This window comes from Amphibalanus amphitrite, unplaced genomic scaffold, assembly GCF_019059575.1.
Source record: "Amphibalanus amphitrite isolate SeventyFive unplaced genomic scaffold, NRLGWU_Aamphi_draft 000620F_arrow, whole genome shotgun sequence".
NCBI classification, from domain to species: Eukaryota; Metazoa; Arthropoda; class Thecostraca; order Balanomorpha; family Balanidae; genus Amphibalanus; species Amphibalanus amphitrite.
The window spans coordinates 184808-200530 of record NW_024882114.1 but is presented as its reverse complement, the minus strand read 5'-3'; the positions used below and the strand labels follow the sequence as shown (position 1 = coordinate 200530).

General features: G+C 47.3%; 3 protein-coding genes across 5 annotated transcripts; 1 reads left to right on the top strand and 2 right to left on the bottom strand.

The window, feature by feature from the left end:
* Positions 1 to 240: 240 nt before the first annotated feature.
* LOC122363425 (NADH dehydrogenase [ubiquinone] 1 beta subcomplex subunit 5, mitochondrial-like) lies at positions 241 to 2301 on the top strand. Of its 2 annotated transcripts, none has more exons than XM_043332682.1 (4): positions 241 to 259; positions 849 to 975; positions 1253 to 1565; positions 2018 to 2301. In XM_043332682.1, exons 2-4 carry the CDS (start codon positions 903 to 905, stop codon positions 2160 to 2162), a joined length of 531 nt encoding a protein of 176 aa, XP_043188617.1. In that variant the 5' UTR covers positions 241 to 259; positions 849 to 902; the 3' UTR covers positions 2163 to 2301. The 2 variants fall into 2 exon arrangements, with proteins under 2 accessions (XP_043188617.1, XP_043188618.1); XM_043332683.1 differs by having other exon boundaries at positions 250 to 296.
* Positions 2302 to 2465: 164 nt separating this feature from the next.
* On the bottom strand, positions 2466 to 6535 carry LOC122363424 (retinal rod rhodopsin-sensitive cGMP 3',5'-cyclic phosphodiesterase subunit delta-like). Of its 2 annotated transcripts, XM_043332680.1 has the most exons (6): positions 6364 to 6535; positions 5721 to 5766; positions 5236 to 5298; positions 4697 to 4832; positions 4299 to 4420; positions 2466 to 3950 (listed from the first exon to the last, which is right to left on the bottom strand). In XM_043332680.1, exons 2-6 carry the CDS (start codon positions 5759 to 5761, stop codon positions 3869 to 3871), a joined length of 444 nt encoding a protein of 147 aa, XP_043188615.1. In that variant the 5' UTR covers positions 5762 to 5766; positions 6364 to 6535; the 3' UTR covers positions 2466 to 3868. The 2 variants fall into 2 exon arrangements, with proteins under 2 accessions (XP_043188615.1, XP_043188616.1); XM_043332681.1 differs by lacking the exons at positions 5721 to 5766; positions 6364 to 6535 and adding an exon at positions 5562 to 5607 and having other exon boundaries at positions 5236 to 5322.
* Positions 6536 to 7301: 766 nt separating this feature from the next.
* On the bottom strand, positions 7302 to 15678 carry LOC122363439 (histone deacetylase 1-like). The gene is made up of 9 exons (XM_043332710.1): positions 15435 to 15678; positions 11652 to 11764; positions 11295 to 11412; positions 10780 to 10937; positions 10019 to 10216; positions 9367 to 9568; positions 8740 to 9041; positions 8292 to 8461; positions 7302 to 8016 (listed from the first exon to the last, which is right to left on the bottom strand). The coding sequence occupies exons 1-9, from the start codon at positions 15481 to 15483 to the stop codon at positions 7839 to 7841; spliced, it is 1488 nt and encodes a 495-aa protein (XP_043188645.1). The 5' UTR covers positions 15484 to 15678; the 3' UTR covers positions 7302 to 7838.
* Positions 15679 to 15723: the final 45 nt, after the last annotated feature.

Sequence of the window (15723 nt, the reverse complement as noted above, 5' to 3'; positions counted from 1 at the left end):
GCTCCACTTGTGTATTTACAGCGCTTCTAGCGGAAAAATGAAACTTTTTATATTGGTAATAAATTTTTATGTGTTTAAGCCAATATCGTATATCAGTTATTAAAAATGTGTATTGATTATTATAACAATTTTCAAAAATGAAATAAACAAAGACAAATAAATCTAAAAAACAAAGAAAATCATAGCAATATTTCCCCTGGTGGATTTGCTGGAAAATAATACAGCTCCTCTAAAACATTCCTCTTCCGCGAACTCATTTGTGAGTTGTTGATGCTATTGGAGTGGGGGGTGAATGGGTGCGAATTTTATGTTTCATGATGTTTCACATTATTTGAATTTTCTGTGATTATGTGTGGCTGATTTTCTCTCGTCACGCTTGCTGCTTATGGTTATATGCCGTGACGTCTGACAGACATGCTACAATCCAACAAAATAATCAAAATTGAAATACCAAGCTTGAGTTTGAAAATGTGATTTTACCAAGCCAGGTGGCCTTTATTCCATTCTTTTATCATAATGGCATGGGTCCCATTTTGATTTGGATTTTCTGCCTTTCAGGCTCACATAGCTTGCCTGAAACTGGAGTGGGCATGTCATCGGATTTGATGAGATTTAACAAACAATGAGAATCATTGAAAAAAAAATGATTTTTACACACAGGGTTAGAACATGATTTGTAAGCATTGCAATATTGATTTTTAAATCAGATTTTATAGGAGGTTAATTACTAGCTCCATCGGGAACTGTTGACTCTGGCTTAACGTCCCTGATTTCTTGGTGATCCAGTCAAGAGTACTTAACTGAGGCATGACTGTAGCCTGATCTCATGACATTTGCCCCCTTTCCAGGCAGTATTGGGTCAGGTACCTAACACCTGACTGAAGGCTGCCTTCATCAGCATCATGACAGTACTAAGTGTGCTCCGCACTGCTGCCGGCCCGGCCCGGCTGGCCATCACCCACAACTCACAGCAAGGTAAATTGCTGATGTTTCATTTAGCATGGCATTCATGATAGAGCAGTGTTTTACTGGCAGAGTGGAATTCAGCTTTGCCTTTGCTCCAGCATTGATAATTCTTTTATGTTTAGCCTTTGAACATTCTGCGATGGTTTGGATGTGTGCATTTTCCTGAGTATGCTTTATCTGCTGGTCATTCCCATCTCAGATCATGTTATTTAAAGTTATCAAGTTATTTGTGCCGAAATAATGCTCCGCACGCTGACGACTTTCGACGACTTTTAACGTTCGGCAGTCGCCAAAATGAGCGATCACCGGGCGATGAACATCATCCCGTCGCGCTTCCAATGGAACAAGTTCAAGGACATGCTGCACCTGTACTTTGTGGGCGCGGCCATCCCGCTGCTGGCCGGTATCGGCATCACCAACATGATGGTCGGTCCGGCCACGCTGTCCGAGATCCCCGAGGGCTACGTGCCACGGGAGGATGAGTACTACAAGTCGCCCATCACGCGCTTCCTGGTGCGCAACTTCACCCGCAACGAGCAGATGGAGTACGAGAAGAAGATGCAGTACATCTGGGAGACCGAGCACAAACGGCAGCTCAGGTGAGAGCAGACGTGAGATACGAGTTAAGACTCACCCCCTTTCCGTGTCCGTACCGTGCCAACTCGTGTACGAGTCCGTGCCAACTCAGTGAGTTGGCACGGACTGAACGATATAGATGTCGAGGTAAAAGCTCGTTCCCTGCACATGACTGTTTTTTTTTTAAATGATAATTCTGGCAAGGATCTACAACAGCGAAGTCCATCAAGGCATACCGGTAGGCTGATGCATACGGAGGCTAATGATCCAAATAATACTTAGGTACCTACCTCGTAACAGACTGTGACGTATCAACGCGTTTTGTCGGATGAAAGATATCAATTTCATTACGCTTGTTACCTGTTCTTTTTGTGCGTCCACAACCGACAAAATATTATGCTCCCCCCCCCCCCACACACACATTCATACATACTGCTGATGGCCACTAGGCACTAACCACCGTCTCCCTCCGCAGGCTGATTGAGAAGCGCGTCAAGAAGCTGATGGCCGAGCGCGGCGACTACAAGGCGTGGTACTACACCCCTCACATCGCGCGCAAGTACCAGCGCATCGTACGAAAGGAGACGGAGGAGCTGATGGAGCGGCGGCCGGCCGCGTAACCCGAGCCGCGCGCCGCGCCGGACCGGGCAGGTTGTTCATGGTGTACCTACTGGACGTGTAGCCGGGCCGCTTTACTGGCCCCGTGTGTGTCGACTGTCGAGTGTTTTGATGCAATATATAGCTGATACGTCGTGATAAGATGGTTCTAGCGAGGAGTGAAGCGTAAATGGAAGAGTTTTTAGGGGTGATGATTGATTTCTTATGGTTTTAATCAGCATTCAGTTCGTTCACAAAACATTCGTCCCAGTTTGCTATATAGTAGATTATCTAGTTGATTCGTCATCTGCAGCCGAGAAACGCCGTTTTTGTGATATCACATATATTTGTGAGGAACCACATCACACAGCCACAGGACGCGGTGGCATATCTGGATCGTCACTAAAACGTCAAACATCGGCATGATCCGTGCGCGGTGGGGAGATGTGCCTCTTGTCAGAAACGGTGACACAACGACCACAGAATGGTGTACTGGTGAGACACACATACCGAGTCACATTTGAGTGTTGACCATAGAGAACACGATGCTGTGGGAGTAAGTGATCGCAGCCAACTAACTCGCGGTCGGCAGAGCTTAGGTTCTGACAGTTATAGTTGAGTTTCGAAAGATGTCAATAATTTTGAGTTTTTCTCCGCCACATCAGAACAGGTCCCATAACCGAGCGTTTCCGCGAATCAAGCGTCCTTTCACTGATTTGTACGTCTTGGATTGTCAGCGTCAGGAGGGTAAGGCAAACCACTGGTAACGGAAAAACGATAACCCGAATATTTCGGCCAAGAAACAGAACTACTAGTACGTACGGACTAGTAGTACGGACCGGCGTGATTGCGATAATGACATCGGTACTAACACACGGATCCGATAATGAGGCTCCACACAACAAAGGCGAGAAGCTCTATACCCTGGCCACTCCCGAAGTGACAACGAAGCAAACAAAACAAACGCGTACCAACCAGTATGACGACGATGATGTTCGAGACAAATTTGCTCCTCTTCGCTGACCTAATCGGCCTTTCAGAGCGTAGGATACATTTGGCTATTGAAACCACACCACAATGAACCATGACCGGCCCTTAGCCACAGTAACAGATGCTAATGCAACAAAGCTGGTCCGCAAAACCCCCTCAACTTAAACATTTGTACGGTTTATATTCGGCTGTCCGAATGACTGGCGTTCAAGTTGGCCAACTCAACTACACAGCATCTGACCAAATATCCTATGAATTACAGTTATCACACAATAGGATCCTTATCCGTACCGTACACAAAACATCGACACGCAGGCTAGTAATTGGTCGGGCCGACTTATCTCATACCGCTGCAGCGGGAACCTGACGTTCACGATTCAGTTGTCGCTGACTCGCTATCATCAGATCTTCGTTGGGATTTAGCTGGCCCATCCTTGAGTGTAGTTGAGACCAGAAACGGTTCCATCCTCAGGAAAAAAAAACTATGCCGGGCTCCTGCGTCCATCCCTGAACCACGACCGAATCAATGACATTTTCCCGAGAACGACCAACGCCCGCGGCACGGATACAAGAAGAAAGCGTGCGTCTTGTGCACCAGCGGCGGGCAAGAGAGGCCGATACAATAACACTGACAAACCATGGGACAGACCGCTCCCGTCGGCGCCCCCGCCCGGACCCGGGTGTCGTCCAGGGTCGAGGCGCTGACCACTGACTGGCTCCGCTCTGCAGAGGAGCTGAACTACACGTAGAACAGGCGGACCTGGGAGGTGGAGACCAGCAGGTCGTCGTCGAAAAACTGGGTCTCGATGATGACGTTACCACTGTGAAACAACGGGGGGAGAGTGTTTGAGGGATTGGCAATATTGAATTGGAAAATGTTGTCGCCTTTTAAATATGTTCAGCATTTTGCCGATACAAGCAGTCCTATCGTAAGAAATAGCAACCTGAATAACACAAATAGTTGTCTGTGACAACACTATGAATGAATGAATGAAGTTGAGCATGATATAACTACGATGACTATTGCGCCTTCATCGCTGTCATAGAATGACTGACAGATACAAGTGATAAGCTAATGCATCGGGACGATGGGAAGCCGACAGGTCAAAACGGTAGCGGTAGGTTTGAATGTAACGGTGCGTGCCCTATCGACATTCTGCAGCACTCACTTGAGCACGTTGGCCGGCATCATCTGGCTCTCAGGAGCCGCCTCGATGACGCTCTGCCAGGTGTTGGTCGAGTTGGGGATCACGTAACCAAAGTCAAAGGACCACTCCTCCAGGCAGCGACCCTGGTGAGGGTGACCACATAAAGGACATCAGTTGATAGTTGATACAATGATACATAGATCAGCTCTCTTGGAATCATAAAGAAACTTGCAAATGAGCAGGCAGGGAGTTTAAATGTGCTCTTTGGCCACCCATTACTTCAATAGGTCTCGCTTCAGGAATAACAAGCTGTAAGGGACTTTATTTATATCCTTTACTTATATGAATGTTTCTTATCTGTGGTTTCTTATGCAAAAGTTAACAGATATTCGGGCTCGTCGTAACTCGTGTTGTCATACCTTGAAAAGGACACGCTGCTCTAGTCGAAACCGCTCCATCGACTCGGCGGAGGTGAAGTTGATTTCCCGCGAGATCGCGCGACATTTCAGGATCGTCTTGGGCACGCGGGCTTCATGCTCCACGTCCGGCAGGGACCTGAGATCCAGACGAGCCACAATTTAACGAGATAGATCAGCAATGATAATGGAGTCCTGAGTTCACAATGATTGAATCAATGAATGAATGAATGAATGAATGAATGAAGAATGGACAAATAAGAAAAAGACAAGGTGGCAGCATATAATATTTCATCACATTCAACTTGGGATATTCTAGTCAAATTAAAACAAATTGTCAGAGAACAGTCTGAGAACAATCATGCCCTTTGTCAATCACCTTGAAAACCACCTATCACAATAGCTGAGAAGTAAAGGTGGAAAACTGAGAGACAAAACAGAAAAATATGAGCATTAGCAGGCTTTTAGAAAAAGCATAAGTAAATGAATGCCTATACATAAAAGCATACCAACAAATTAGGATGAGTGGAAGGGATACTCACAGATCTTCATTTCCTTGCCACAGGATTTTCCCATCATCAGCATCTCTTAGGTTCATCCAGTTACTGCATGTGTCTGGTTAAGGAAAACTGAGCAGACCATAATATCCATGTAGGTATACTAAGAACCACAGTACCTGAATGAAGAATGCAGTACCTATGCAACATGTTATAGACCTAGCCTAGCTGCACAAAAATTCACAGTGAAATATCATATGTATGTTGAAACAAATTGAAGTGAAACCTTCACTTGTTAGTAAGCCAGAAGATCAATTGTTACCTACAGCAACAGGTAAATTCATATTGTATTTAAAGAATGTAAAACAAACCTAATACCAATCTGATGCAAATTGGCAAACAAGCAGCTGCATGTGTTGTGACAAGGACAGTGGGATTCAGTCTCAACTGCTACAGCTAAGCAGGAAAATTGGAGATAAACATAGGTACCCAGGCTCTCAATTCTCACACCACATTTTGACAAAGGATACACCTGAAATCCTTTTAAAATATCTTCTGCCTTTGCTGGCATTTTGTCTGCAAAAAACATAACTGATCAGAAAACACTCTTGAAAAACTGGTATTCATTGGCTGGGTTACTCTTCTCCCTTAAACACCATCAGCCAATGAATGGAAACTATAAACAACATACATTTGATCATGCACCAGCACCTTCATATTTAACCTTACGACTGTCCATTGTAATGTAGCAAATACCTTTTGTTGATTGCTACTTTACAGCCATCATTAAATCATTTAATATTTAATGCTAGTCATTAAATTGCTAGTAAGCTAAGTGCTAACATTTAACACATTTATTGCCCGACATTCGACAATTCTTGTTCCTACTTTTTACTTATGATTTGACGACCATCATGATCAATTACCAGCCATCCACAATTTTCGGCCACCAATTTTCTAACAATTGTTAAGCAATGTTGGATGAAAGGTATTTGCAACATTGATAATCTCAACCTGCCTATTTTCACTTAAATTAACTCAAAATTGCAAGGAAAGGCACAGTGACCCGACGACAAACTGAAACAGCTCTCATTGTGATTGATCTAGACATTCCAGCCTTTGCTCCGAATATATATGCGACTTGCCTATGACACATGTTACTCAACACCTTACCAGATTTGTTGGACGTCCTAGCTTTATCCAGGTTGCTTTATTATCGCAAAATTGAGATAGAAAAAACACTAACTAAGCAACCACCGAAAGCTCTCGGCGTTATTGATCAACTGCGCCAGTTTGCAAATAATAGCGTCAGTTTTGGGGCATCGATCAAAGCAGACAGCGCAACTAAAATATGAATGCTGTCGAGACATGAGATCGAACATGCATGAAATAAGTACCGCATCATTTGGTCAGTATCTAGTGGGCACTCAAACTAAAAATTAAAGTGAAAATTAGAGCATGCTGAATACCTGCTACATGAAGCCAAAACTGCTTGCGTCTCTTTTGGTTTTCACATGGAGAAACGGACTCTGACACCGACGCGAGTCGGGACCGAACGACATAGCAACCCTAGAAAAATACCATTAGAAACCCGTAGAAAAATACCATTAGAAACCATCAGAAACAGCACGAACAATGCTTATCATTATAGAGGCTTTGCTCGCAAAAAAGTTATAGGCCATATTTCTTGACCTTGAAATTTGGACGTCGGGACTGTTTAATATATTTTCACCCGCATGACGGTGAAACGGCGACAACTCAGCATGCAGCAACCATCAGACAAGACGGCTAGACATTAGCCAACCAGTTGTTAGAGATTCATCGCAGCCCCACGGACGGGTGAAAAGTGGCCGCCCATTATCACTAAGCTAGGCATTGACCTTCCGGCGGTAAAGTCATACGGATACTATCAATTCACAATTAAACGATGTTCACGACACATCGCGACACTAACGGATCCAGAAAGGTGGTCTTGGACGCTGCTGGGGGGGGGGGGGAAGGACATTTGCCCCAAACGCCCCCCCCCCCCGGATCCGTCAGTGCATCGCAATTCAACCGTACGTATACGCCATGTGACGAATGTTCTCATTCTACTGCGACAAAACCCTTGCAACATTTTAGCAGCACTTTATTGTTCACATGAGAGGTAACCTACTAGCTAATCACATAACCTTAACGATGCGAATTTATAGAGTCATGAGGTGAAGGATGATAATGATGCTCCCTTTTGGCGATGCTCGGGTGTACGAATGCGAGGGTGACGCGCCCCTGCCGCCGCGGCCGGGCCGCGACGGCAGAACTGGGGTTGCAACAAACACTGCTGAGACCGTACAAAATAAAGCGGCACCATTATCCCGACACAGAGTGCATCAGCGGACTTCGTCCCGCGCGCGCCGCGCGCTCCGACCAACCGGCGCGCCGCCACCGCTCGGCGGCAGCCAATCAGCGCACGCCATTCAGCCTCTCGTCCAATCAGCGCGCCGCCGCCACTGCGCCGGCCAATCCGGCGCCAGGAATCGAGCCTGTCGACCAATCAACGTGTCGCGCTACCGACACCGACACTTAGCCACGATGAACGGGAAAATGCGGTACGTATAAAACCCTCTCTGTCAGTCAGTCTGTGTGTGTGTCTGGGGTCGGTGACCGTCTCACGCCGTCGACATGGGCTCGGGCGCCGCGCTGGCCGCCTGGTCGCCCCCGCCGGCCGGCTTCGTCTCCGGCTTGGCCGCCTCCTTGCCGTCCTCTGCCTTAACCTCGGCCTCCTCGGCGGGCGCTGGCTTCTCCGGAGAGCCGCCCTCCGTGCGCAGCTTCTTTTTCCGGGCCGAGCTGAGGAAAAGACCGAATTTGTTATCACAAAGCAAACATCAAATCATCCTCCTGGGCCACTAAAGAGCTTCCCTGAATAAAGTCATGTCTCACTCTCAACATCATCATTCTAACCATCAATTACATGTCCCTAAACAACACATCCTGATCCTTAAACTCTAACTCCAAACATAAGTAAGGATCCACATATCATACAAACAGCTAAAATCGGTACGACTGACACTACAATCACCTACTCAGAGCTCATCTCTACGCACCCCTCCCCAGTTACTCACCGCTCGTCGCGCCGGCCGCCCTCGCCCTCGTCCTCACTGTCGGAGAACTCGTTGTCGCCCTGGACGCGTTTGTCCGAGGCGCGGATGCTGACCCGCTCGTCGGGCGGGTGCGTCTTGTCCTCGTCCTCGTCCTCTTCGTCATTGACCGCGTCCTCGGGGATCGCCTGGGCCTGCGGGAGCCGGTGGTAGAGTGGTTAGGGGCTATCCATGATCAATTCGCCCATGAACAAAGTACCCTCTGTGCTTCGCAATACAAAGGGACACGCAAATACAAAGGGACAATATGAGTTAATTTGATAAATGCTAACACAGAACCTGATCTTAAAGCAATTATGCCAGAAATTGAGATAAAATACAGTAGCAACGTGATAACGTTCATAACGAAGAATTCAATCAGCACGACTGGGCACGTGGCCCGCCAGGTCCGGTGGCAGAGCCGCTGGCTCACCTGCACTCCTGGCGCGTGCGGCAGCATGCGGAGGTTCTCAAAGAGCCGCGTCTTGATCTTGTCCAGGTACTCGGGTGTGTTCTGGTTGGCCATGTTGGACGGGCTGATGTGCAGCTTGAAGTCGGGCCCGAAGTACTCGAAGTAGTCGTTGTAGGGCAGCTCGTTGGCCACGTCCACGTTGAGCGCCACGGCCGTCTCGTATGTCCAGCAGCGCGCCACGTTCCGGATGGTGTAGCCGCCGCCGCCCAGCAGCAGCAGCGGCAGGTTGTACCGCTTGATGAACTCCACACACTTGGCGTGACCTGGGCCGGGGACAGAAGGGTGTCAGAGGTCGCTGAGAGATCGGGAGGGCGCTGGCAGGGTTGCCAGTTAGCATAAGCCCCATAAAATGTATGAAAGTAACAGCTGCTTTGGACTGAACTGAAGATGTGTTTGCAGGGCGCATTTGTACACAAATGCATCGCGTTCATTCAATTTCTTTACACTCTCAACCTTTCTTATTATCCACCCATTCCCCAAAACTAGAACACCTGACCACATTACAGCCTTTTACTGAGCATCACCAGGCCGGGCTAAATGCCTCCCTCATCCCAGCTACGTGCTCAAAGACCCCATTTCAGCCCGTACCTTTGAGTGTGAGGTTGAAGCAGCCGAGCCGGTCGCCGGAGAGCGAGTCGGCGCCGCACTGCAGCACGATCGCCGACGGCTGGTAGGTCTCCATCACCTTGGACATGATGGGCACGAAAATCTGCTCGTACACCTCGTCGTCGATGCCGTCCCGCAGCGGGAAGTTGACCGCGTAGTACTTGCCCCGGCCGGCGCCGATGTCCTGCGCGCAGAGGGAAATATGTCGTTCATTAAAGTGCATACCGGTAGATTGGGTGATCACTGAACAGTGAACGTGGATGACAAGTCTTGTCATAGCTTAGATATCTTAGATATCAGCGAAGAGCCGCAAAAACCTATCGTCGATGCATAGACCACTATATATCCAGTCGTCTATATAAATGGTGGATGCTGGCGAGCTCCATCTCAATCATATATCCTTGCGTGAAATATAAAAATGTAACACTACTTAAATTTTACCCCAAACTTATCACATAACACCCTACCACTCCCTCCAAATCACTGAGATCTCCTGTGCTGGGGAAGTACTCCCCGTACTTGTGGAAGGAGGTATTACCCCCCCCCCCCTCCCCTCTGAGATCTCAGTGCCGGGGAAGTACTCTCCGTACTTGTGGAAGGATCTATTACCCCACACCCCTCCTCTCCGACTCACTCTGAGATCTCCGGTGCCGGGGAAGTACTCTCCGTACTTGTGGAAGGACACCGTCATCACCCGGTCGGTGGTATAGAAGGCCTCCTCGACGCCGTCGCCGTGGTGAATGTCGATGTCGATGTATAACACCCGCTGGTGGTACTTGAGCAGCTCCAGAATCGCCAGCACGATGTCGTTGACGTAGCAGAAGCCAGACGCCTGGGGGAGAAGCAGTCGTAAGGTGCAGGTCGGCAGAAGCCTCTAGCACCAAAACATCTACCTAGTTGCTGAACTCGATGGCGTCGATAGATGATCTTGCACCCCAGTCCCCACTCACAGTGATAATTTACCAGACAATCCGTCGAACGTCGATCTCATCTGATTTGATGTCGATAGGCTCAAGTTAGGAGCTGAGATAAATTAATCCCATTGATTAGTCAAGCATTTGTACGAAAATAGCGTACCAATTACAGCCAGCTAGGTATTTTGCTGCAAGCGGCCATGATACCATCTTAACACTCTGGGCAGACCACAAGAGTTCGTGCTGTAATAAGCGCACCTACCAACCAATATCTGGCAAGCAGAATAAAGCCAACGCAAAGTTCAGACGCAATAACCGTTGGTTATTGCGCAACAGCGTGTATTTGGTCATTGCGTAACAGCATAGTTTCAGACAATTGAAGAGTCCAACCCTGCCAGAACTTAGGCACACTTCCTACTATGTCAACGCCAACCACTCACCACCCTGGCCGACAGCTCCAAAGCTACCTACTCCGTCTCACCTCGGACTTTTTGGCGTGATGCAGCCCGCCGGCCCAGTTGACGGCGATCTCTGCGGCCTGCTGGTTGAGTTTGACGGCGCCGGCCACCGAGCCGCCGGTGGACAGTTGACAGAACTCGTACAGGCCGTCAAACACCGGACAGTCCTCGCCTACGTTAACTGACGGGTAGAGAGAGGCAGGTCAGCTGGCGGCGGCGCCGGGACGGGTCAGAGTCACAACAATGGGACCGGCAAAGAGTTACATGAAATGCAAAAAAAGTGTTCGCGAGGAGAGCCAGAGGCGAACAAACTGGGCCAGACGACTTAAGGAATAAATTGTGAAAGGAATTAAGTACTGCAATACAGCAGCGACAGACGAATGCACAAAAGGCGTCGGTAATTACTCCTCGCAGTATCATTCAAAACGTAGTACATAAATGATTTCATTATTTTCTTCACAAATGCGACACATGTTGAATGAACCCCGCTGCAGACGATAGGCTTAACGGTAGACACGCGACTTTTCTAAGTACTCACACCGCTGCATCTGTTTGTTGTACTCTGACATGTTGTCCGGCCGAATGGAGCGCAGGAAGCGAATGTAGTCGTCGCTGTGGAACTTGGTCATCTCTTCCTGCGTGGCCTTGTGCGGCCGCTATCGGCAGAGTCGGCGGGTGGGGTAAGGAGTGAAGCCTAGCAACGTGTCAATCATATCAACACACTGGACATGAGCTGAGATACTAACGAAGATAAATATAAACCACTAGTGGATTTAGAACGATAGAGGTGCTTGAAAAAAGTTTGAAGACAATCAGAGCTAAGTAAGCGTGGTGAAGAGATTCGGCCTCAGATAATGGAAAGAAACCCCGATATTTCAAGACAGTTTCAACTCACGTATATCTCCATTTTCCTGTAGAGGCCATAGTTGAGAAGGAGGTTGTGTGTCATACGTATCCTGTGGGGCTTCATGGGGTGCCCCTGCCCATAGTAGTAGTTGCCTACATCGCCTGGAACACGGAATCGGCCGAGTTAATATCCTGCAGGTGGAAGCCAGGTGTTTCACATCTTGGGGTTCCACGTTCACTTCACGTTCCATCACTCGATTTGCGGTTTAGAGGTCATTTCAAAGGCAGTTGGTCACTTTGAGCAGCCTTTGATGGTCTTAGAAGTTTCTTTTTATAGCTCGCTATAAGATCCTTCAGAATTATCGTCCTTTTTCGACAAGGTCAGATCTCAGGTTACTGGAGCTCACCAAACGTAGATTCATCACGAAAACTTACACGATGATGACTACTCTTCACAAATCGGTGCAAAACTCGTGAAAAAAAGAGCTAGAATCGCAGAAAGGCGAATTCGACAGCCCTTTTAAAGCCTATTTGCCAACATGTCCACAGATTTGACCAAAATGAAATGCCCAGAGAGGGCAAAAATCACCAAAATAGACTGAATACCGATTTTGCCGGAACATTTTTTCCTCCATTTTTGCACTAAATTTGGCATAAATAATTTCATGATATTCATTTTGCCGCCACTGTGTTTTCTCGTCGAGATACTTCGAATAAATTAGTTGTTGAGTTGACATGAAAAAGTAAGCTTCAAAATTTGACCTCAGGCCAAGGTCATGTCCTGACCGGTAGAGGCATGTTGCATATTCATCGATCTGTATTAATGGCCTGAATGCATACCGGTGATTTAATCGCTCTACCATGTCTCCATCAAAACTTACTATTGATTAATTGCTAGTGACCTTTTAACCCTCGCCGGCCGAGGGGGGGGGGGGGGGGGCGGGTACGACCCCCCTCGCCGTTTCGCCCCTGGTGGAGCTAGCGCGTCGCGGAAAAAACAAGCGTGTGCGCCGTTTCGAGACGCAGAGATTGGTACCCGATTTTAAGGTCCTAGGTCAACCGGTGACCTCTGAGGTCAGGTCAAGTGCCCAAAGGTACGTTTCAGTTTTTGGTGAATAACTTCGCAAAAAAACGGCCGCAAAGCGCCGATTTTGGCAGCATCGTGTTCGCCTCGCTCAGGCGCGTCGAATGATATACTTTTTGTTCGGGTCAGGTCAACTTGGGGTGTTGACCTCAGGTCAAGGTCAGGTCAGCACCCCCAGGTCACGAAGTTGGTCGAAAGAGGTCATGTCGCATATCGTTCGATTCGGCAGGTCTTCCTGATTCCATTGGTGGCTTTCCCGAGTCGCTAGCTCAATTTAATCAAGAGTTATTGACGAAAAACTTATATGACCTTGATGACGTCATAAATGACGTCACGCAAGGTCAACATTGCAAAAGTGACGCATCTAACCTTGCAAGGATTGCATCAAATCACGATTCTGTGTGCTTGAGATAGTTGGAGATCGTTCCCGGCGCCAGAATAGCAGTTTTCCCCATTGACTTATAATGGTGAGGTCACGAAAATGACCTGACCTCATATGACCTTTAGGAAAAATCCGAGATATACAAGTTGTGAGACTCATAATGGATACTAGATCCTGCAAGTTTCATTTCCCTGTGACATCTCCTCTGGCAGTGAGGGCGTTGCGAAGTTGCGACATCTGAAGACCGTGCAGAGGTTCACTTATGACGTCATAGGTCAGTGACCTGACCTGACCCAAAAATGCGGTTGGTGTCAAAAGATCCGGCTTGGATCAAAGGTCAGGTATGTTAAGTTTCAGCTCTATATCGCCAGCGTGTTCGGAGCTATCGCGAAAAAAAACCCTATGGGGGGGGGGGGGCGGCACCCGCCCCCCTCCCTCGGCCGGCGAGGGTTAACCCTGCGACCAGTGGCCTGTATTGGCGTTTTGCCAGCCGCTAACGCATACCAGCTCCCTTTGCCGTTCGGCTCAGTCCTGATCGAGCTAGAGCTTCGCGAAAAAAACGAGCACGTTGCATGTGACGAGAGTAAGCCGATGATACCCAATTTTAACCCTCGCACTTGTAAGGGGAGGGGTCGGATGGAGTCCTCCTCGGTTTTCGCGAATAACTCGTGCAATAAGCGGCCGATCGCGACGAAACTTTCAGTACCCTCGAGTTGATTAATTTTACACCTACACTGAAAATATCATGACCCTGACCTAAATGATCTTTGACCTGTGACCTATTTCTCGAGACCATGTTTGGCCGGAATGGCGATTCGGCGTACGTCGGCTCACATTATTCGCGCGTGTGCAGTCTTTTTGTGGTTTTAAATGTTTAAACATGTGAAATGATGTTTGTCCCATGCATCATGGTGGGTCAGGGCCACGTGAAGGTAAGGTCAGGTCAATGACCTTCGATGACCTTGGTTCACTTTTTCGAATTTTACATGTTTCTAGGCTAGTTTTTGTTTTAGCTGATTTCGAACTTAGCAACCATTTGAACATTTAGGAAGTAGTTTTGATGCCTTTGTAACATGTTACAAAGCTGTCAGTGGTACTTAACACCTACTATAAATACCTGGCAGATAGCCTACTGGTTGACTGATCTAACCTGATCTGACCTGACACGACCTGCCGAACTGCATTAAGACATCATCTGTGATCAAAACTAACATGGAATTCGTGATCAATACCCAAAGAACCCCATAACAACCAGTTACTTTACAAAGTTCTGACAGGTGATTTTCCAGACTTTTGGGTCATTGACCCGGCCTGGAAGGTCAACTGATGACATAGGACCTTAAAATCACCGTCTTTCTCTCGTCACGGTCAACACTCTGATTTTTCTGCGAAGTTCTAGCTCGATTGCCGGTCCCCGGTCCGGTAGCTCAGTTGGTAGAGCGTTGGACTCTGCATGGTGTGAGAGCACGCCCTCCCGGTTATAACAGTCCGGGTTTGATGCGGGAGGGGCACTTGACATTTTTTGGCCTCTTGACAGGTATGGTTGCAGTTGGTGGCAGGCCGTAGCCAGGCGAAGTCAGTGAGGGGACCGGCTGTGCGCGGCTATGTTGTGTGCATGTTAAACTTTGGACTCTAAATTCTGTCATAGAACCGGAATTATTGTCCGACTTTCAATGACATCAGGTCAACGACACAGTAGTCGGGAAAATTTGGACCTGCTAGCAGGGCTGCATAGTTGGAGTCAGTCCGGGTCCACAGTTCTGACTGGTGTCAGAATCAGTCAATTTTGGAACTCAGAGCCAGAGTTGGAGTCAAATTCACCGAAAGTCAATCAACTCCACAGCCCTGCTTCAACCGTGAACTTATCAGGAAAAGGCTACAGTACTATTTATAATTTAACGGAGCTGATTTTTAATTTTGTATGTAACCTTTTACTTTTTGAGCCTTTTAACCTTAGTCATTAGTGGCATCAAAATTTAAGACCTTTGCATACAAATTTAGAAAATGCTTCAAAACAAATTCATGTGTGAAAATTCATCATTAGGGTGGTACATAGGGTAGGTACCTAAGCATATTTCACTCAAGCATGGATTTGAAAACAAGTCAGGAGACAGTGGTAGCAATGAAAATTACATAGCATAATGTTACAGATTAATGTAGGTGCGATATAACACACATAGATTAAACAAATACACAACAAAATATCAATATACAAATTAATATACCCGGCCGCCTTCAAAAATACGCAGACAATTATGGCGCACATGCATTAGCAGTTTCGCTGGGGTAAACGCGGAATCTAAGGAGTGTTACACAAAATGTAAAATTTTAAGAACCACATAACATATACGTGCATGTGTACTTACTATCGTAGTAGTAGCAAACTCGCTTTTTGCTGTGCGTCGGGGCGGCCATCGCTGACCCCGCTCCGCTTCTTTGGAGCCCGGGCGAACACAGAGACCGGCGTCCAGTGACCTCTGTGTTATTGCTCAATCCACACTCAGTCTATAAAGAACAAAATTGAGTTTGAATCCGTAATTTGATGTCAAATTTTTCCTTTTTAATTTTCCTTTTACGTAAAAAAGAAAAATGCTCTTTTTGGAGTTGGAAAAATGATTTTTTTCTAGGTGATTTTAGAAAAAATGATGGTGTTTT